At 39.9% G+C, this 22,159-nt stretch overlaps 2 protein-coding genes across 3 annotated transcripts in view; one reads left to right on the top strand and one right to left on the bottom strand.

Annotated features, from left to right (window-relative positions):
* Positions 1-4,130, bottom strand: part of nbas (NBAS subunit of NRZ tethering complex) — a 189,463-nt gene extending 185,333 nt beyond the window's left edge. For both annotated transcript variants that reach the window (XM_026918524.3, XM_026918525.3), the window contains exons 1-4: positions 3,894-4,130; positions 3,493-3,544; positions 2,299-2,335; positions 309-386 (exon numbers count right to left, since the gene is read on the bottom strand). In XM_026918524.3, coding sequence (XP_026774325.3) covers positions 309-386; positions 2,299-2,335; positions 3,493-3,544; positions 3,894-3,986 — 260 coding nt within the window. In that variant the 5' untranslated portion in view covers positions 3,987-4,130. The remainder of the gene's footprint in view (positions 1-308; positions 387-2,298; positions 2,336-3,492; positions 3,545-3,893) is intronic.
* A 20-nt stretch (positions 4,131-4,150) lies between these two features.
* On the top strand, positions 4,151-17,478 carry ddx1 (DEAD (Asp-Glu-Ala-Asp) box helicase 1). Its single transcript, XM_026918526.3, has 26 exons — positions 4,151-4,326; positions 4,425-4,476; positions 5,896-5,959; positions 6,050-6,079; positions 6,579-6,675; positions 7,669-7,716; positions 8,596-8,679; positions 8,877-8,960; positions 9,850-9,926; positions 10,009-10,081; positions 10,210-10,286; positions 10,540-10,654; positions 10,933-11,071; positions 11,149-11,209; positions 11,523-11,621; positions 11,709-11,798; positions 11,909-12,097; positions 12,336-12,387; positions 13,671-13,817; positions 13,973-14,064; positions 14,170-14,242; positions 15,360-15,432; positions 15,571-15,613; positions 16,000-16,095; positions 16,487-16,607; positions 17,116-17,478. The coding sequence occupies exons 1-26, from the start codon at positions 4,311-4,313 to the stop codon at positions 17,244-17,246; spliced, it is 2,223 nt and encodes a 740-aa protein (XP_026774327.2). The 5' UTR covers positions 4,151-4,310; the 3' UTR covers positions 17,247-17,478.
* Positions 17,479-22,159: the final 4,681 nt, after the last annotated feature.

Raw genomic sequence — 22,159 nt, 5'->3', positions numbered from 1 at the left:
CAGTTGGCTTCACGTGTCTTGAAGGAAGCACGTGTTTGCCTTCACAGTTGGTAGCTGTTGTGTGATAGATCTGGCTGGTGGGTGGGACTAAATTGGGGGGAGGGGCTTAGTAAGAGCAACACCTATGAAGGCTTTGCTTTTCAGTGTGTGACATTTGTGTGTTGTATTTCATGCTTTTTTTTCCCAAGGCTACAGTGACAAATCCATTTCCCTAGTGTGGTTACTGTAATGAATGACCATCACACACACTTTTACACACTGTTTCAGTGCTCATATAAATTGTGGGGATTGGGGGGCATTAGCATCACCTTGCTAGCACCAGCTGCCAGTTGATCTGCTTTGCTGCCAGGCGCACCAGTCCAGGAGGTAAAGATGAACTTGAGGGGCTGAAAAACAAATAAACTTTATTTATTTCAAACCTATTCATACCATAATAGACATCAACATTCCTAAAAGCTTGAACCTGATCATTTAGTTCTGATCATTTCAGTTAACAATAAATACATTTTTTTCTTTATTGTGACATCTAAATTTGTGACATTTATTGGTTACACAAGTATTCACCCCCCCGTGTTAACACTTGGTATAATCACGACTGGCTAGAATTACAGTTGCAAGTCTTCTGGTATATGTCTCTATCAGCTTTGCACATCTGGATGCTAACATTTTTGCTCATTCGTTTTGAAAGAAAATACAATTGTCAGATCGTATGGAGATTGCTGGTGAAAAGCAATTTTTTAATTCTTGCCACAAATTCTCAATCAGTTTGAGGTCTAGGCTTTGAGGTCTAGACTGGGCCATTCGAGCACATTCATGGTCTTGGTTTTGGAACTCTCCAATGCAGCTTGGGCAGTATCTACATGTCACTGTCCTGCTGGAAGGTGAACCTTCACCCCTGGAGGACTGGAAGAGCTTTTCTTCTAGGACTGCCCTGCATTTGGCTGCATCAATGCGTCCTCAATCCTGACCAGTTTCCTAGCGCCTGATGATGACAAGCATTCCCATGACATGATGCTACCACCACCGTGCTTCACTGTGGGGATGGTGTTCTCAGGGTAATGAGCAGTGTTGGGTAGGGCCGAGCTGCCTTTCTCGGTATTGCTTTGAAACAGTATCCCAGAGCCTCGTTTCAAAACGACTGTGTCATGTGACCACTGAAAATAAAGCTTTGTTACCTCGCTGAAACGTCAGTCAGGTCTCGAATATAAGGCTCTATCCCAGAATAAGTGCACAACTCCTCTTCAATACTATTCTATTTCATCTTCATTAAAGACGAATGTACGATAATGCACTTCTGGTATATCTTACTGTTTTTTCTAAAATGCATAAAAATGCATTATAAAAACATGCGATTGTTATTTTTTTCAAAAATGAATAAATGGAGTCTGTTTCTGAATTTATTCACGATCATTTCTGTATTCTATTGACTTCCAGCCACACAAACACAATTCTATAAATATTCTTATAAATATTTCCTATCTCAGTACACACTCTACATTAGACATTATAGAATATCATCTGCAGAAAGTAATACAGAACCTTTATAAAGCAAATAAGCGACGATAGACTAATACTAACATGAGCACATACTATTGTTTTCTTTATCAGACCCGAATACCTTTTATTTGGTGTAGGAATGTGACAAGGGGACACTCAGCTGACACAGCAGTGGTGTGTTTAATGTCCAGCAGATGGCAGTATAGAGCTGGATGTCAAATGATTCAAAGCTCTGAACTATTTTCACTTCAAATGCGTTCCTGTTCGTTCGTTCACTAGTGTTGGGGTTCTGACAAAGGTGTGCGCTTTGTAATGAGGGCAAAAAGTTACATTTTGGTCTCATCACGCCAGAGAACTTTTTTCCATGTTTGCTTTTTTTTTCCAATAATGTGAACAGCTTGATATTGTTTGCTTCAGGTATGTTTTCTAATGAACTCTGGCCTTCCATGACCAGGTGTTATGTAATTTGAGATCATGTGACAAACTATATAGATTTCACCCCAACTGCACTAAAAGTTATGGAGCTGGTAAAGAGGGGATTAGTCAGAGAAACAACCACAAGACCAAGGGTAACTCTTAACATGGTGCTAGCGCCACCGTGCTTCACAGCAGAGATTTCAGTGTTGGGTTCTCAAAACAGGTTATAACACTACAATACAAAAAAAAAAGACACTATATATTTCTAGGCTGTGACACTAAAATTGCGTGAACACGTATGCTTTGTGGTCCCTATGTGGGGGAATTCATTTCATCAGTTATCTCCCACAATGCAGTATTCTGTTTTCCCTTCTAAGAACTTACCTGTACCAAAGGTAGTGCAGAATAAAGCGGAATGGACCTGGTGAAAAAGAAAATAATAGCTGTAATGACTATCGCACTAATATTGAAATATACCTATATATCAAGATTATAATGTACAAAATGAGAGAAATAAACTACACTCGTTTACCACTTATGGATGCACATGATCACATGAACAAAAAGTTCGTACGCTGATACGTTTTAGTGGAGTTCAAGAAAAGTCTTAAAGGCAACCTTCTCAAAAGTAGTCATGATCAGATACTGAGAAATGACAAATCAGGTGAAAGAGATTAAAAAAACAACATAAAGTGTCTTCAAAAAGCTGCCAGAAATGTTTCAGTGCATCTTAGTGCATTTTCTACAAGCCGCAAAAGCACGTCAACGCTCTATCTGTTCCTGTTATTAGCAGTAGAAAAGGTAAAATAATACATACTATTAAAATAATAATCATTTTTATTTATATAGCACTTTTCAAAATAGTAAAATGGGCATATAATAATGATAAAATAAAAGAATAGTGACAGGAAGAAGAAAAATAATAATATAAAATAAAAATGGTGTAAAAAATATTTATCAGGACGTCAGCTAGTGCTGAGATTTTTTAAGACGTGAAAGAGAAAATACAATTTATTTTCTGTAACATAACATTTTGATAAACAGGATTTAAGGGGAAGAGAAGTTTAAGCATGACGTGATAATATTCTTTCTTGTTATTCTGGTAAAATTAGAACGAAACATGTTTACAGCCAGGCAAATCTCACTGCATGCAGAAGGAGGCTTTCTGTCTTTTAAGTGATTATTAATGATGAATTGTGAATCTCACAGTGTGAGAAAGGATAAAGTTAAGATGGTTTTATCTAACAGAGGGAGCACGTAACGTGTTGCTCGCTCTACCTCTTCACGATGATCTTTTCTGCTGCGATGCTTTTGAGAAAACGTTTGATTTCAGGTTGTCTTTACTTTATTCCTCTCCTTCGCTCCCACACAGACGCCTCAGTGTCTCTTCATCTTCAGCTGATCAAATTCATTTTATTCACAAGTCTACGTGCATCAATGTATTACTTATTACTGATACTTTTTTACTTATTATTTTACGTCACTAAAGGGCTTCTTTAAATGATTTATTTGGAAAGAATTGCCCTGCACTTTGGAAATGAAGAAATAAAGCTGGAATATGGTGCTCAGGTGTAATACCTGTCACAGCCTTGGCAATGAGAGAGGAACTCTGCTCTTTTGCTCCTCGTGCCTGCAAATAAAACAATAACAGTAAAACAAACACATGTTAAAAGAATTTATTTTCATAATTCACAATGGATTCACTAATTTCTAAAAACATAAAGCGACCAATATTGCTTTATTTATGCTTAAACCTGAGCCGAATCCCAAACGACTCGTGAGTTAAGACGTAGTGCACTAGGCAGGAGGTGGGCGCGGCTCTGTGTGTGTGCTATGTAGTGCACTCCGACAGGGAGCAGGGACGCGTTCGGCACTGAACCTTCTGACTTCAACTACGTGGCTTTGGCAGTTTAGCGTCAGAAACATTTCAGCAGCGAGTCCATTAGCTGTTAAAAGCGTGAGCAGGAAGCCGTACCCACCTGCGTGTCTGTCTCCGACGGCCATTCCGCGTTAATGAGTAAATCATACAGAATATTTTCTTCTTCATCTTCCAATATAGAACCTGCAGCCATGTTTTAGTGGAAAGCTCTCGCGCCTGCGTCAACCTACGGTGGCCTGAGAGGCTCAAACGAGCGCACGAGCTCAAATCAGCGTGGACCTGTTTATAAATATGAATTGCTAAAAGTATTTTCATGTAATAGTTAATACTTTCACCAAGTATTCATGTGAAAGAGAGGCATCTTGCCATTGTCCCAAAAACAAAAAAAACAAACAAAAAAAAAAAATCACGGAACTAAAGATCATTGGTTGTGTGGTGTACACGGACACTTATTTTCAGGCACCCTGTCAAACTGAATTGCGGTACACGCCACATCCGGTTGATTCAGCGAGCAACCATGGCTGCGTTTGCTGGTAAAGAACGCTTTCTGGTTGTTATTGTTATGTTTGTGTACCATTGTGTTATGTTTGTGAGTGTAAACTTTTATTTATTTATTTGTTTATTCCTGTAGAAATGGGAGTGATGCCTGAAATCGCTCAGGCTGTGGAAGAGATGGACTGGCTGTGAGTTACAGCAGACTGACATCACACACTGTCTGAATCTGGGCTGTGTCCCAAATACCTCTCTATATAACTGCACTACTCACTACATACTACATACTACATACTACATTCTACACACTACTCACTACACACTACTCACTACTCACTGCATACACTGTCTGTGCCTGGGCTGTGTCCCAAATGCCTCTCTGTATAACTGCACTACACACTACTCACTACACACTACACACTGCATACACTGTCTGTGCCTGGGCTGTGTCCCAAATACCTCTCTATATAACTGCACTACACACTACTCACTACACACTACATACTACATTCTACACACTACTCACTACACACTACTCACTACTCACTGCATACACTGTCTGTGCCTGGGCTGTGTCCCAAATGCCTCTCTGTATAACTGCACTACACACTACTCACTACACACTACATACTGCATACACTGTCTGCACCTGGGCTGTGTCCCAAATGTCTATATAACTGCACTACTCACTACATACTGCTTACATGGGGGTGTAATAATGCTATTACACTCCAGCTAGTGCACTCCATGTGCATTTGGGCTTCAGTCTTGTTCTTAGGGCTTAGCGTTATGGTATGATGGTATGATATTTTCACGGTATGATAAAAATAGCACGGTATTCATCGAACATTTGAAACACATACAAGCTGCTGATCATGAAATTTACACAAAAAGAAGGCTGTAAGCACACACATTCGGAAAAGCACAGTTGTATAGAATGTCTGTGTGCTGTAGCATTACATTTTCCCTTCACTGGAACTAAGATGCTCAAACCCTGTTCCAGCATGACAATGCTCCTGTGCACAAAGCGAGCTCCGTGAAGACATGGTGTGTGAAGGTTGGAGTGGAAGAACTCGAGTGTCCCGCACAGAGCCCTGACCTCAACCCCACTGAACACCTTTGGGAGGAACCGGAACTAGAGACTCCTTACCAAACATCAGCACCTGATCTCACTAATGCTCTTGTAGCTTAATGAACACAATCCCCACAGCCACGCTCCAAAATCTAGTGGAAAGCTTCCCAGAAGAGTGGAGCTTATTATAACAGCAAACACGGGGGGAATAAATCTGGAATGAGATGTTCAACAAGAACATATGAGTGTGATGGTCAGGGGTGCACAAACTTTTTGCCATGTAGTGTTAGTTCTGATCAGGATCACCATGTTCTTCTGTGGTAAAGCTAGGAGTGACAGTAGCGGGAGTAATGTATCCTGTTCAGGGGGTTGTGAAAAGTTTGGTACTGGATACTTGATTGAGTAAAAAAAAAAAAAGGTAATAGACGGATATGAAGAAGTCACCAGTGAGACAACCGTAGCTGTGATCCCAGAAACATTAGTATTTATTGTTTAGTTATTATTGACTCAGCTTTTATCACGTCTCGCTGTTTCTCAGGCTTCCCACCGACATCCAAGCCGAGTCCGTTCCCCTGATCCTCGGCGGAGGAGACGTTCTCATGGTGAGGTCTTTTACTTCCTGAATCATCAGCTGCTTTGTTATGATGTGTGTTCACTTTTCTCACGGCACATATTAAAATTGTTCTCCACAGGCTGCTGAGACAGGAAGTGGCAAAACTGGGGTAGGTTAAAACACACACACACACACACACACACCACTGTAGTAGCTGTTTTGTGGACCTTGCGGGTATCGTTCATGTCTTGATGGTGGTCTCGTAAACACTGCGTCTCGTGTTCCACCCTGAGCGACTTGCATTACATTTTTTCCTACATTACCCACAATGCCATTCAACTGCCTGTTGATAGTGGTGCAGTTAGATTTCACTTTAATGCTTCATTACGGTTCAAACAGATCAGCTTCCAAAGCTTCAGCTTTCACGCTAATATCACCATTAACACCACCGTGCTCGTCATCTCGTAGCTCACTGACTAGCCAGGTCTCTGCTCTAAATCAGTGCAAGTGCCTTGTATAGCTGCACTGCATTCTGGGACTTTGAGTCCAATGTTTGCTGTTTTGCGTGGAGTTTTCCATTAAATATTTTTTGACATCCAAATCAGATCAAGTTAATCCCATAGCCACAGCTAAATCGTTTTTTTTCCTCTTTGTGGCTGATTTCGTAGGCCTTCAGCATCCCAGTGATCCAGATTGTGTATGAGACTCTGAAAGATCAGCAGGAGGGGAAGAAAGGCCGTGCTGCAGTGAAGACCGGAGGAGCAGGTCGGCACAATGTTTTTCCTTCCATTTTTCTTCCTAATCTGGGGAGAAATTTCCATCCTATAGCCAGCTCTGCATATCACACTACAGCTACCAAACGGTTAACACGTGCTTCCTCTGAGACACACGAAACAGCCGACTGCTTCTTTACAAACTGCTGCTCATGCTGCGTCACAAGCAACGTAACCCTGCGTTCACGCTAGTGAGTGACAAGTCACACGTCTTTCGCTTTGGAAGTGCTGCTGTTGTTGTTCGTGGCCGTGTACCATCTATCCATTCCTTAGTTTTGTTTAAAATGTATTTAAATAAATTATAAGTGAAAAAAGGTTGAAAATTTGTTGTTTGATGTACATTACATGCCAGGCTTTATATTTGTTTTGTTAGCATAATAGTAGTACAAGCTAACTGTACTAGCTTCATCTGCTCACCAGATGCACCGCCAAACACTTAAATACCTATATCTTTTTATAAATAATTAAAAACAAATTATTAATAGTGCACTAATCAGTGTGAAAATTGGGTGATTTACATATTACGTGCCAGGCTTCGGATTAGCTAATTAATTAGCTGTACTAGCGACATACACTCTTCAGTGACACCAACGATCTCTGCTACGTCCTTCCAAGCTTTACGAACTATTTGTAGGTAGGAAGTAAAGTTTTGTGTGGGGAAATGAAAAAACGTTACACCACATGCACCATAGAATTGGTTCGAAGAATCATTCGAGTCGATCGTTAACGCTGTCGCCTGTCACTTTGTCACACTCGGAGAAAAGCGCTATCGGCCCTCTTCCGCATACATGAGAATCACAGATGCCCGTGATTGGCTAGTGTCTCTGTGATTGACAGGTGAGGGAGAGTAACTTTCACTAGCTCTGTAGTAGACTGATAGAGCTGAAAATGGTCACCCCTTGTAAGATCTAATGTGTGTTGCTGTGTCACGTTGGAGTAAACTTTGTTTTCTTTTCTTTTCTTTCTGCTGTTCTTTACATTTCAGTGTTTAATAAATGGCAGATGAACCCATACGACCGAAGCCCAGCATTTGGTGAGTCATGAACTTAACCTTAAAAATTCCCCTGATTAATTATCTTAATTGTAATGAAGAGCGTTGATGCACTCGCACAACAAGCTTCATTTATTAAACTGGAGACACATACGTTTATTCACGTTTATTCCCAGAAGAAGTTACACACTAGAAGTGTGATATTCATAAAAATCAGGAGAGATCCTAAATTCTCTGGGTGTAAAGTTACATTTAAAGAGACACTGATGTGAGCGGCGATGAATCGGCTTTCAAATCATATCATTTTCATGAGTTTTCTGTATTATAAGGGCTGTTGGAGTGCATTTTTCAGAAACTTCAGAAAGATATCATTTCAGACTTGTGAGGCGAAGATGATGAGCTAACAGTAGCCACTCCTGCTCAGGCAGGACTCAACAACAAGCTTCTCACTGACGCTAAATGTCTCTTCAGATATTCTCCATTCAAAAGTATTATATAATTTCTTTCCTTGAATTGTTGCATGGAAACATCTACTGAGACTGGGGGGGGGGGAAACATGGTTAATTTTCCTGTTAAATTGATTACTAGTAGATTATTACTGGTAGAATTTTAGTTTTATGTTATAATATACCACAGCCTTGTCGGACGCTCACTTCTGATTGATCAGATCAGCATGCCGTGTTGCGTTTTTTTTTTATTCCTTACATATTTATAATCACAACTTAAAAAAGTTTATTTTGATCATATCTCAAACCGGAATAATGATTACATGTTTTGCTTTTATAAATCTTAGACAAAAGTCACCAAACTCCTTTTCAGTTTATTTACTCGTACATTTCTGTGCTCAGTCTGACTTCATTTCTCCCAAAACATATCGAATTCACCTGAAATGAAAAATGCTGATTTCATGTTGTTCTTCAGCTATCGGGCCGGACGGGCTTTGCTGCCAGAGCAGAGAGTTTAAGGAGTGGCATGGCTGCCGTTCCACCCAGGCCGTGACTAAAGGTCAGATCTCAGTCTCAGAGAAGATTAAAAAGCACTGTAAGGACTGTAGTATAAAGTATAAGTGCAGTGAGTGTCACTAACAGGAGCTTTACCCTAAAGCGGGTCTAAGATCATTTCAGTGAAGATATTTTAAAGGTATACATTAGTACACTGACAAAAAGACCAATCAGAAAACCCCTTTTTTCTCCCTCTTTTAGGAAAGTATTACTACGAAGTCTCGTGCCATGACCAAGGCTTGTGCAGGATCGGTTGGTCCACTGTTCAGGCGGCTCTGGATCTGGGTATGAACGCTGCTGTGTCTTTCTCTAGCACGGTTTCACACACATCATCTTTTCTGAGCTAAATAGAAACTGCATGGAATTTGGAAAGATGCCTAAATATTGGAGAAAATCCGCCTGGCTGAAATGGAAAACTTCAGATATCGGGTAAAAGCCGATGGTACGACTCTGAGGTTATATTTTATGGCTCCCTTGTAGTTAAGGGAAACTCGATATAAGTCATTATCTTTATTACAGCGTTATGCAGAGACGTAGCCTGCGTGCTCATATAACATTAGGGCAGATGTATTCTAACTTCCTCCGCATGAACCCCACTTCCCACTGGTTCTGAGAACTAACAAACACCTGGAACACCATAACATCCACCTAGCAACACCTTTGCAACCAACTGAGATAGCATAGCAACCACCTAGCAACACCCTAGCAACCACCATGAATACCTTTACAACCACCTAGTAACACCCTAGCAACAACTTTGAATACCCTATCAACCACCTGTAATACCATAGCAACACCCTAGCAACCACCAGGAATACAATTGCAAAGCCTTAGCAACAAATTCGAATACCTTATCAACCAGCTGTAATACCTTAGCAACACACTAGTAACCACCAGGAATTCCATTGCAACCACCTAACGCCCTAGCAACCACATAACACCCTAGTAACCATCTGTGATACTATAGCAAACACCTAGCAACCTGCTGGAATACCATAACAACACCTAGCAACACCATAGCAACCAACTGGTATAGCGCAGCAGCACCCTCAGGTCCACCTCCACTCCTTGGTTCTGCAGAGAGGAGTAACTGAAGCATTTGAAAACAATAAGTCACTACAACATCTTTGAGACTTTTATACATTTACATGAAGACGCATATTTGTACACGCAGGTACAGACAAGTTTGGCTTCGGCTTCGGAGGGACGGGGAAGAAATCCCACAATAAGCAGTTTGATAGTTATGGAGAGGTGAGCTAACACAAAAAAATGTTTATTTCAATTAAAATGAGTTCTCTTCCACTATAAATCACTGTGTGTGTTTTTTTTACAGGAGTTCACTATGCACGACACCATCGGATGCTACATCGACCTGGACAGTGGCCACGTGTCCTTCTCCAAAAATGGTTTGTCTCTTATTATCCAGTATTTTTAAACAAAATTATGACACTAAAAGTGATTTTTCCATCACAAATCTTCATGCTTGGTTCAAATTCTCTAAAGAAAATTAAAATCTAATTTTTTTAAAAATCAGGGAATGATCTGGGCTTGGCGTTTGAGATTCCCCAGAACTTGAGACGTCAACCGTTCTTCGCTTCCTGTGTGCTTAAGGTAAGAAAATACATCCCTTTAATATTTGGTGTATTTTTCATTTCTGTGGATGTTCCATAATTAAATGTACCTATAAAGGGATAAAAATGTATGACATTCTTTAAAAATATGAACTTGTTAGGAAACGCTGTGATATCTGTGAGAAATAAAACAATTCAGGACATGACTTATCAACACTGTCGATTATTTTCCTGTGACAGGACACACGTCATGTTTTATTCCTTATTAAACGTTGTTTGTTTTTAATGAGCAGAATGCTGAACTGAAGTTTAATTTTGGGGGAGAGCCTTTCAAAAATGCCCCCAAAGAAGGGTTCATTGCTCTGGACCAAGCGCCCGATGGCCACGTAGTCAAAACCACTCAGACTGGTGAGCTTCATATTTGAGTATTTATCTACCGCCGTGTGTGTGAGTTAGTTAGTTAGTTAGTTAGTTAGTTAGTTAGTTAATTGGTTAGTTGGCTTTTCAGTATGGCTGCTCTCAGGTTTACCAGTATTTTTGAATAATAAGATTTTGTGTGTAAACTATATCAGTCTATGGTGAGCTATGAAGTAAGAACTGTTTTGGGGAGTGGTCTCAGACCGTGTGTGTGTGTGTGTGTGTGTGTGTGTGCGTGTGTGTGTGTGTGTGTGTGTGTGTGTGTGTAGGCAGTGCCACGGTGAGTCAGGTCAAATCAAGCTCCACTGCCCCTAAAGCTCTGATCGTGGAGCCGTCGAAAGAATTGGCCGAGCAGACCCTCAACAACGTCAACCAGTTTAAGAAATACGTGGACAATCCCAAACTACGGTGAGCACACGAGGGTTATTAGATTAGGCCTGCGAGTTTCGCTTTGTCTGCAGCTGATAGCGTGTGTATTCTTGCAGAGATTTGCTGATCATCGGAGGCGTGGCAGCCAAAGAGCAGCTGTCCATTTTGGAAAGCGGGGTAAGTGCACTATTATCATTTTATTCATTTTATTTGGGAGATGGTTGTTGAGCTGTGCAGGTATTGCATTTTGGACTGTGACAGTACATCAGTATGGTAAATGATATCTGAAACAGTTATACCAGTAACACTTTGCTATACCAGTTTGAATGATGTCACAAAAATCAGTGTTTGCATTACAACATACAACAGTTTTAGTTTTTTATACATTTCTAGGTCAGATTTTGGCGTAGTTTATGAACGAGCAATTTTCAAGCAAGCAGTCGTCCTCACTCTCTCTCTCTCTCTCTCTCTCTCTCTCTCTCTCTCTCAGGTTGATATAGTGGTTGGCACACCTGGCAGGCTCGATGATCTCATATCCACAGGAAAACTCGATCTGTCCCAAGTCCGCTTCCTGGTCCTGGATGAATGTGTACGTAGATCTGCACAAAAATGTAAAATTCTGTACCCTAATCACCTCCAGCTTTAATTCCCTCCTTCACTGATTGTCGTTTTGCAGGATGGACTGCTTACAGCCGGCTACACCGACTTCATCATGAGGGTCTACAACAAAATCCCCCAGGTCACCTCTGATGGAAAGAGACTGCAGGTGCCTCTTCGTGGTGTTTTGTAGAACCTTAATAAGAAAACTGCTTTGGATTAAGGATTGTATTTATTCTAGACAGAGTGACCTGAGGGAATTTTTCGCATGTTCTGTAGGTGATTGTGTGCTCGGCCACCCTGCACTCATTCGATGTGAAGAAACTGTCAGAGAAGATCATGCACTTCCCCACGTGGGTGGACCTGAAAGGTGAAGACTCCGTGCCTGAGACGGTCCATCATGTGGTGGTGACCGTCAACCCCAAAAACGACAGGCTGTGGGAAAGGCTGGGCAAAAACCATATCCGGGTATACGTCACCATTTTATTTTAAACCTTTCATATATTTCTTGCATAGAGGGACAAATTATAGATAGTTAAATTCATTAATGCTTAAGGAACAAATAAATCGCCCAAGCATGCGATCTGCTTGTCCCAAGTGCTCCCAATTTTTCTAACCCTGGACTTCATCAGAGCAAAAGTAGACACAATGAATCAAAAAGGTTTTGAACGATGTTTATATAATAGCATTTTTTTTTTTGTTACAGACTGATGAAGTGCACGCGAAAGACAACACACGGCCTGGAGCCAACACTGCAGGTAAACAACAAACATTTATGCAAAGAAATAAACATCGTGGGGCTCTGCTGTTACAAGAAAATAATCAATGCCGGGGTAGTGTGATGCAACCTGATGCCAGGCAGTGTTACTGTTACCACCCTGACGTTCTGTAACAGCATGTCCCGAAGTGTTTTATTCCCTGTATACCACAGTATAAACTTATTTTAATGCAATGACATCATACAGTTTTTCCATTTATAATTATATTTATTGCATCCGCAAAGCAAGTTAGTACCTAGTATCACTATCTGAGGCTACGCAGTCATTCCCTCACCAGCCTCTGTTTTTTTTCTCTCTTGAAGTTAAAAAATGCAGCTTCTTAACCTGAGACTCATATTAAATAAACATCTCCTCATAGAAAATGTCACTGCATCAACATTTACACACGTTTTTAATGTTTAACACCAGGGGTGTGACGATACACGGTGACAGGATGCATCACGATGTAAAAATGTGCGATTCACATCATGGAAATCAGCATTATATTAATTATGCATGTAATGCAGTTGCAGTGTTTGAACACCAGAGGTCCCAATCTGCACATCCCATAGAATTAAAACATACAGTACGCTGGTCACGTGATCACGGTCTTTCCAACAGCCCGATAGCTCTGGATTGCAACCAGCATGCATTATACTTTATACAACCATGTTATAACAATCAAAAAGAGCTCTTCAGTAGCTTTTAAACAACAACAGAGGCTGCGGAGAATGGGCACTTTAGCCCACTTTGGAGCTCTATTTCTGCTGTGGAGCTCATGTTTCATTCAGTCATTTTCAAAGTCCCCAAATCAGACTTTGTTTATTCAATAAAAGTTTTTGGGAGAATTTATACATTTATTTATTTGTCTTTTTAAGATTGTTTACAATATTAAGCCTCTGTTCGTAGCTCTGTTATTTTGCCTTGTTTATTATACAGAAATAAAAAGAGCCCTTTCAGTCATAATATTTTTCTGCATTCAGATTTTCATCAAAATATTCTGAGAATTGAGCTGAATCGAAAACGTGAAGCCAGTATCATGAAACGAGTCGAAATCGTGACCGATGTGAATCATTACACCCCTATTTAACATTGGGAATTATTTAACTACTGCCTGCATGCTTTGCTGTTTAAGTGAAATATATAGCATTACACTGTATTCTTGAATATTGTATGAATTTTTGTATTTGTCATAAACAATTCAAACAACAAATGCAGTTTGGAATGTATACATGTTATACATGCCGTTATACATGACCCTTACGCTAGTCTATTGCTTTTAGAGATGTGGTCAGAGGCAATCAAAATCCTGAAGGGCGAGTACACGATCCGTGCAATTAAGGAGCACAAGATGGACCAAGCCATCATCTTCTGCAGGACCAAGATTGACTGCGACAACATGGAGCAGTACCTGATCGCACAAGGAGGAGGTGAACTAACAATACCTGCGGTTAATGCTTGTGCTTCAATACATGCTCATATATATATATATACACACACACACACACACTGGCCACTGTATTAGGAACACCTGTACACCCGCAGCTCAGTCAGTTTATCCAGTCAGCCTCTCTCTTCTCCTCAGGTCCTGATAAGAAAGGGCATCAGTTCTCATGCGTTTGTCTTCACGGTGACAGGAAGCCCAACGAGCGCAAATACAACTTAGAGCGGTTCAAGGTAATAACAAATTATTATTATTATTATTATTATTATTATTATTATTATTACTTTTTTTAAGCAACATGCTGCATGTCTGACTGTGTGTTCCTGATATCGCTGTAGAAAAAGGAGGTGAGGTTTTTGATTTGCACAGACGTAGCAGCCAGAGGAATCGACGTCCACGGCGTTCCATACGGTAAGAACTAATAAGCTTTTGAAGGAACACTGTGATGAAACCCGGAATTGCTTTACAGTTATAACGTTGTGCTGTACCACTGTAATAAAACGCGACCCTGCTGCCGCACTACGCTAATAAATAGTTACTGAGATGCAGCCGATTTGGCTTATTTAACATGGAACCAAAAGAATGAACCATGTTTCATTTCAGGTCATTTATAACTTCTTAATGGCAACTACAGTGATCATTAGTGACATAATACACAGACAGTGATGAACAATCTACTTCAAAAATGTGGCTAATTCTAGCTAGTTTATCAGCACTAGTTTATACCACAGCACTGATGAATTCTCAAATCTGATTGGTCCGAAGCTGCTGATTAATTAGGAACATGACAAGATGTCTTCCTGCATGCTGTCTTAACTTCAAAAAATTTTCGTATTACAGCACAGCTCGGAAAGTAGTTCCGGCTGCAACGCGAGTGATAGGTTTATATTAATGCTCTCGTGCTAATGCATTATTGTTTCTATAGAAACAGCTCAGACACAGAGACTTGAACAGTGAATGCAGATAATCTAAAGAAAGGAGAGAGAGAGTTGAGAGAAATGACTGTTTATTGTTGCGATGTCAGAACAGGACCTAACTTATCTACAACGTTCCACAACATTAACTCTAAACTGTTAAAAAGTGTGATGTGTCATTCTTTAAGAAATTAAATGTTGTAATTTTTGGCAAATCGCTCTGGCGTAGGTGATAGAACACACTTCAGACTGCACTGTTATACAAAAATAATGCACTTTATAAAAATAAAACATCACGCATGCATCATTTTTGTACAACAGTCTGCTGTGTTGTGTTTTCCTTACCTCTGTGCTATTACATTCAATATAACTGAATTAATAAAAGTGTCATTGTTTAACTGAGGAAAAAATTTCAATTATTGACAAATTGCTGTGGTATAAAGAGAAATCAAACACAATGGGGTATGCTGTTAGAGAAAAATGATCAACTTTGTGGTAGTAAGTAGTAAAAATTAGTGATAGATTACATTTATTACGTGTACTTTTTTGGCTAAGAGCAATCATAAGAGTTATCATAACTATCCACTTTTGTCTTTTTTTTTCTTTTATTTCAGTCATTAATGTGACCTTGCCGGATGAGAAACAGAATTATGTGCATCGCATCGGAAGAGTGGGCAGGGCGGAGAGGTAAACAGATCATGTCACATCGCTGGGCTTGATTTTTATTTATTTATTTATTTTATTTATTTTGAGTCATAATGTATGTTTCTGCCTTCTGATTTTCTGGTTGTCCTCTTTATCATTTGTTCATCTGTTTTTCTCAAGGATGGGTCTGGCCATTTCTCTGGTGGCCATGGAAAAAGAGAAGGTAAAGGCAAAAAAAATCACATGTAGAAATGCACATGCTGAAGCTGTGTGTGTGGGTTTGGAAATATTTCTGAAATATGTTTAGACCAGCATATGTAGGTGTAATGTGATGGTGCAGTAAGAACTTAAAAGCCATGTAGGTGTGGTATGTTTTGGTCATATGTTCAGACTGTGTGTGTGTGTGTGTGTGTGTGTGTGTGTGTGTGTGTGAAGGAATGAGTTTTGAACACACGACCCGTGTATGTGTGTGTAGGAGTCATATTTTGGAAATGTTAATGTTAATGTGTGTGTGTGTGTGGGAGTCATGTTTTGGAAATGTTAATGTATGTGTGTGTGTGTGTGTGTGTGTGTGTGTGTGTGTGTGTGTGTGTGTGTGTGTGTGTGTAGGTATGGTATCATGTTTGTCCTAACAGAGGCCGAGGCTGCTATAACACCAGGTTAAAGGAGGAAGGAGGCTGCACTATATGGTACAACGAGAAAGAGGTGAGGACCTTGTGTTCGAGACGAAACGTGGAAAACTTACAGCAGATGGAAATTTGTTGATTAAGTAAGGAATAAAACATGACCGTGTGTGCTGTAATGGGAAAATAATCAACAATGGTGATGTGTGTGATGTGGCCCAATGCCAAGCGCGGTTGTTTTTACCGTCTAGAACGTTTATTATTCTCCATTAGCAGTGTGTCATTCTTTCCAAAACATTTAAACAAAACCAAATTCATATTTATGACCATTTACACAGAAGAAGTGAGACAGAACGTATGAAGAATGAAGAATGGAATTATAATTATTCAGCCCACGATGGATGAAGACTCGCATCACGTTGGTTTTAGTTCATTCTCATGTCTCATTGGAGCGTTGTGTTTTCTGTGTTCAGCTGTTGGGAGAAATCGAAGACCACCTGAAGTGCACCATTACTCAGTGCGAGCCGGACATCAAAGTCCCCGTAGACGAATTTGATGGCAAGGTTACTTACGGCCAGCGTCGAGCTGCTGGAGGTGCGTGTGTATGTGTTTGTGTGTGTGTGTGTGTGTGTGTGTGAGTGTGTGTGAGTGTATGTGTACCAGGCAAGGATTGTCAGATTTTTTTTTTTTTTTTTTTTTTTTTTTTATTAAATATTATTTTTCCCCCAATAAGGTCTGAATAAAATCTCAAAAAAAATCAGTCAGATCTAGATTTATTTTGCATGAGAAATAAACAAGAATGCTAATCTTTCATCAGAAATAGAAGTAAAAGTTATTCCTTACTGATGACTGTGAGAGTTCAAGTCAGGTCTTCGTTAAACAAATAATTCACACTGTTAGGAGAACACGTGTGCCACCATAATGAGGGTTATTTGGTTGATAAAATGTGAACACAGATTTCAGTTTGATAGAAATATTTCTCATAACATAAAAAAAACCAACACGTTCATTGTACTTCTGATTGTATTATACAGTCATTTATTCTGACTCCTGCCAGATTTTCTCACTGTTCCCACGTTCTCTCGTTCTCCTTCTCTCTCAGGTGGTCTCTATAAGGGCCATGTGGATATTTTGGCCCCCACAGTACAGGAACTCGCTAACCTCGAGCGGGAGGCGCAGACATCTTTCCTGCAACTGGGCTACCTCCCCAATCAGCTCTTCAAAGCTTTCTGAGCATCACTCTTCACAACTGTACAACAGTAAATGAGTGTGTTAGATGCTAAAAAGAAGTGGATGAAGTGGATTCAAACACTAAACTAACAGTGTGTTTAATTGAACATGAGCAAAAGTAAATATTGGTTAATTATTATTAATTTACTTTCACAGCAAGTAAGGAAATGCATTTGTTGTCGCTAGACGAGTTAGGTTAAGTGTTAAGCTCAATAAAATAGTTATGCGCAAACCACTGAGTGTAATTTATTTTTAAAAAACGTTTTGAGGTGTGTTTCTGAGAAAGTTCTGCAAGGTGATTCACTGAAACGGGAAATGATGCAGGACGTGAAAGACCAGCTCTGGATTCCACAAGCCTCAGTCTTATGAGCCAATTAAAATCAAGGGGGCGGGACTTTGGTCTCTTTCATCATTAAAAACAAGTAAGTAAATAAATGGAGGAGCTGCTTATTATCAAGTAGCAGAATGTTTGTACTCTGAGAAGACAGTGAGGCAGTGTGGGAGGTGATTTGTAAAAGAGTACTATACCAGAAATGTGCAGCTACCTGGTACTCTCCACTTCTGCCTCAGTCCCTCCACTTGCCTCTAACTGCCTCAGACTAAACTCTTAAAGCGAGACACTGCAGGTGAATAGAGTAATTAAACTAAAACACCATTAGGGATGGGCGATATGATGGAAAAAATCATATCATGATACTTGAACACATTTCCATGATGCATTATAAGTAGCACAATATGTAGGTTCGCTCACAAACTGACAGCAGTACAGTTCAGTGATGCTTTAATGTCTACAAAAATAAATGTAATATAAAAAAAAAATAATATTCAACACTGAAATTAAAAAAAAAATCTGTGAAGTTATCAGTTAAAAATGTTAAAGATTTAAATGTTTAAATGTTAAAATTTTACACCAAAGCTGCTTCCAGTTCATCTGTAATTAAATTAATTTTTTAAAAAAGTCTTTAAAAAATAAATACATTATTGTATTTCAAAAATGTTCATTTCAATGTAAAAAGAGAGAATTTTACAGAAAAGTTTGATGGAGTTTTATTCCTTGATTTGTTTAATCAAGAAAATACCTTGCACTGTTACAACAAATATTTTGTCATTTTTCAGCATAAAATCTATCATAAAAATAACATTTTGGGAAATTCCTCTGTAATATCTTTCTAATAAGGGATGAATGGAATGAACATTTTCATTAATGCACATCATCTAGAAACGGAGAGTTCTGGTTCTGATTATAGAAAAAAAATAAAAAAGTTTTTATTCCAAAAAAAAAAAAGTGATTTATGTTTCTGTTCTATTCAGTGTAGTTTATAAAGTAAGTTGATATTATCATAATGACATGTACATACAGTATGCACACTCCCTGGCCTCTTTATTAGGAACACCATACTAATTCTCAAATGTCTGGTGCCAACAACCATGCCACGATTAAAAAATCACTGAGATCACATTTTCTCCTTTCTGATGTTTGATGTGAACATTAAGTGAAGCTCATTGACCTGGTCAGTACAGTGACTGTTTAGAGTAAAATATATTGTTACAGTGTTCAAAGGTTTGTTTTCCCTTTGCACTGATCAAGTTACAGAAAACTAATTGAAAACTAATTGTAAAACTTTTGAAGCAGAACTTTCTCAGTCCTTCACACAACTGTCTCACACACTTGTTTCTGGTCAAGTGGGGGATCCTTTTGGGGAGCTTGTCTCACCATCTAGTTTACCTTCATGCATAAAAGCTTTGGAGACAAGCACCTGAGAAAATCGAAATGCAAAAGATTAGAATCCAAGGAATACAACTTGCAGCTATTTTGCACTAAATCTTTCTATTAGATAATTCAGGAGCCATTTAATGCTCAGATCATCAGGGTCAGAATAACCTGCTCCTTTTCAAACAGCATAGCACTTCAGATGCGTGGGAAAGTATCAGTGAGTAATCCTACTTGCAAAAGGCATAAATGTTTGTCTCTGCCTTTCAAGTTCAAGATATACTTGAGAGCTGACCTGAAATCCTCGTTTTCTACTGAATACTGATCATTTCAAAATGCAGAAACCCTGAGAGGAAAGTAGAAGGACTTACTTACTGACTATCACCATGAACCAGGGGCAAAATGATTGTCTTATGCTAATCGGAGGCTTTTATTGGCCCACAAACATGGTTCCAGGCCAGGCATGCAAAACATTCATTCATTCATCTTCAGTATGAGTTGCGGTGAATCCTGGGAACACTGGACGTGAGGTGGGAATATGCCCTAGATGAGATTCCAGTCCATTGCAGGGCATTACACACACATTCACACACTCATTCACGCCTAGAGGCAATTTAGAGTTGCCAGTCCACCTACAGGCATGTTTTTCGGAGGTGGGAGGAAACCAGAGAACCTGAAAGAAATCCATGTGGACCCGGGGATTTTATAGTGAAAATCCACACAGACTGTACTCAGAACTGAGAGGAGATCAGAACAGAAACCCTGGAGCTGTGAGACAGTGATCAGTACATCTGCAGAGATCATTCAGTGTTGTTTTTATTTTGATTCATGAAAAATGGGCAAAATCCTGTCAGCAATTACATATAAAGTGATGAAACAGTGGAGAAGTAGCTATAGAACGGTAACATGTCATAATAAAACAACAGGCTATAGTCTTAAAAAGGCTCTTTAAGGGTCTTTTGAATAGTTCTCCGCTTCAGTGGAATCTTCTCTGAAAGTTAAACCCTCCGTTTAAATGTTTAAATGTTTAAATGTTTATTCCACAAGGACAACCCTAAAAAATGTTACGCGTGAAAGATAGAACCAAGTGTAGGTTCTAAAGTGAAACTCCAGCACAGTTCTTGTCTCAAATTTACCTGATCCAATTCATCTGTTGAGAGAACTAACCAAATTGTGTTGAACTTTCCAGTTCTGCCTTATTACTGTGTTATTACAATGTGTAGTTCCTCACGCCGCCTCTAGAGGACTCCCTTATCCCAGAGATGAGACGCTTTTCTATTGTTCGCTGAGTGCTCGGTGCCATCCGTGCCTTCAAAACTATTCTGAGTACTTAAAGAAGACATAGAGAGATTGATGACGGTACAAATCTTTTCACGGGTGTGGTGACCCGGCTCGGCTCCGTCATGGGAGACGCTGCCCGGTTACAGCCTTACACACCATGCTCTGTAATTAAGCCCAAAGCAGCAGTGTGGGTGTTAGGAACCTGCAATTCGCACTAATCCACACACTTACACTCAGGAGACCACACACAGATTCACCTCCTATAGTCCTACAGGTCTAGAAAAGAAGACAGTATAAGTATTAGAACGTCGATGCAGGACGATATGGAGGTTTTATTAAAATATGTTCATTTTACAATAGCTTGCACATACTCTTTCACTTACCCTGTCTGTGTGTTATGTAACTTCAGTGTGTGTGTGTGTGTGTGTGTGTGCGATTGTGTGCAGGGGGTGTCTGTGTGTGTGTGTTTTTGTGCCTCCGCACCGTTGGCCTCTCATAAGAAGCTCTGGGAAGAGAGAAAATGGCTTGCAGCTGCTAGCGAGTGTGTGCCTCGGTCTGAATGTACAGACGGTGACACCAGTTGCGTTCAGCAGAACTTTACGACCCTCAGCATGGCCTCCAGACCTTCAGCACAACGTTGTACTTATGTCAAAATGAAGCCCATATTTATCAAGGTTTATAACTCCTATTGTAATTCTTTTCCTATTTTAAATCATTTGGTAAGAATGCATTGTAAGCATCTGTATAAACTCTAACGCCTTATAAAGCACCAATGAAACTCTATAATTAATTCATTCAAGGCTCGTATAAATGTCATCATAATGCTAGTACTGTTATAACTAATAAATACAAATAAAGGAATAATATTTAAACAACGTTTTAAATTGCAGCATGCCTACCCCAAGGGGCGGTTGAATTCTTGATTCTGATTGGTGGAGAGGTGTTGGTTAATTTTCTTAAGAATTATAAGAAGAGAATAAAAACCTCTGTGGCTCCAAGTAAAGAGTTTGAATAAAAAGCCAAATATTTGAACACTTGATTAAAGAGCTCAGTGGAATTTAGCTGGAAAAAAAAAAAAAATCTGTGAACCCCTGCTTTAGAGCAAACCATTTTGGTTGATGATTTCAAATCATTTTCCAGTACAAAGACCCTTCAAACATAAAGCTTAACACTGAAAAAAATTAATTTTAAACAAAAGATGGTTCTCTAAAGAACATATTTGCCTTGCACTCCTGGGGTTGGGGGTTGGATTCCCACCTCCTCCCTGTGTGCGTGGAGTTTGCATGTTCTCCCTGTGCTTCAGGGGTTTCCTCCAGGTACTCCAGTTTCCTCCCCCAGTCCAAAGACATGCGTTGTAGGCTGACTGGCATCTTTAAATTGACACTTGTGTGAGATTGTGCCCTGCGATGGGTTTTCATCCTGTCCAGGGTGTCACTCGCCTTGTGGCCCGAGTCCCCTGGGATAGACTCCAGGCTCTCCACAACGCTGTGTAGGATAAGCAGGACAGAAAATGGATGGATATAACCCACATTCTCCTCTGAAGTGATGTAGAGAATACTAAAATAGCTTCAGGAGGCACATTAGAAGAGAACATGAGGTTCATTCAGGCACCATGGTTCTACAAATTTCTGAGCATTTTCATGATACAACTCGCTTGTTAGAGTTCCTACACATCCGAGCGCTTCAGGTGTAGACGCATGCACACGTGCATTCCTGCGAGCTGCAACCACAACGCTGCCCACTCCTCCTCTCTGGCTCTTCAGTGATTTATGTTTGATTGACAGATTCCTGAAAGGACATGACAGGAAGTCCCACCCTTCGGCCCCTGGGCCATTTCCTCTGCACCTGGCCTTGACGACTAGTGTACGTCAGATCAAACGAAGACGAGCAGAAGGTGGAATTTCAGTTATCTCAAATCGTGGCT

This window comes from Pangasianodon hypophthalmus, chromosome 30 (genome assembly GCF_027358585.1).
Source record: "Pangasianodon hypophthalmus isolate fPanHyp1 chromosome 30, fPanHyp1.pri, whole genome shotgun sequence".
In the NCBI taxonomy this organism is placed as follows: domain Eukaryota; kingdom Metazoa; phylum Chordata; class Actinopteri; order Siluriformes; family Pangasiidae; genus Pangasianodon; species Pangasianodon hypophthalmus.
The sequence above is the reverse complement of the archived record's forward strand: the minus strand, read 5'-3'. Positions and strand labels throughout refer to the sequence as shown.

Excerpts from the sequence above, each read along its gene's own strand:
- ddx1 (XM_026918526.3), top strand. Across the intron at positions 6,676-7,668 it reads AGTGAAGACCGGAGGAGCAG|TGTTTAATAAATGGCAGATG; the intron begins GTCGGCACAATG and ends TTTACATTTCAG. Across the intron at positions 16,608-17,115 it reads CCAGCGTCGAGCTGCTGGAG|GTGGTCTCTATAAGGGCCAT; the intron begins GTGCGTGTGTAT and ends CTTCTCTCTCAG.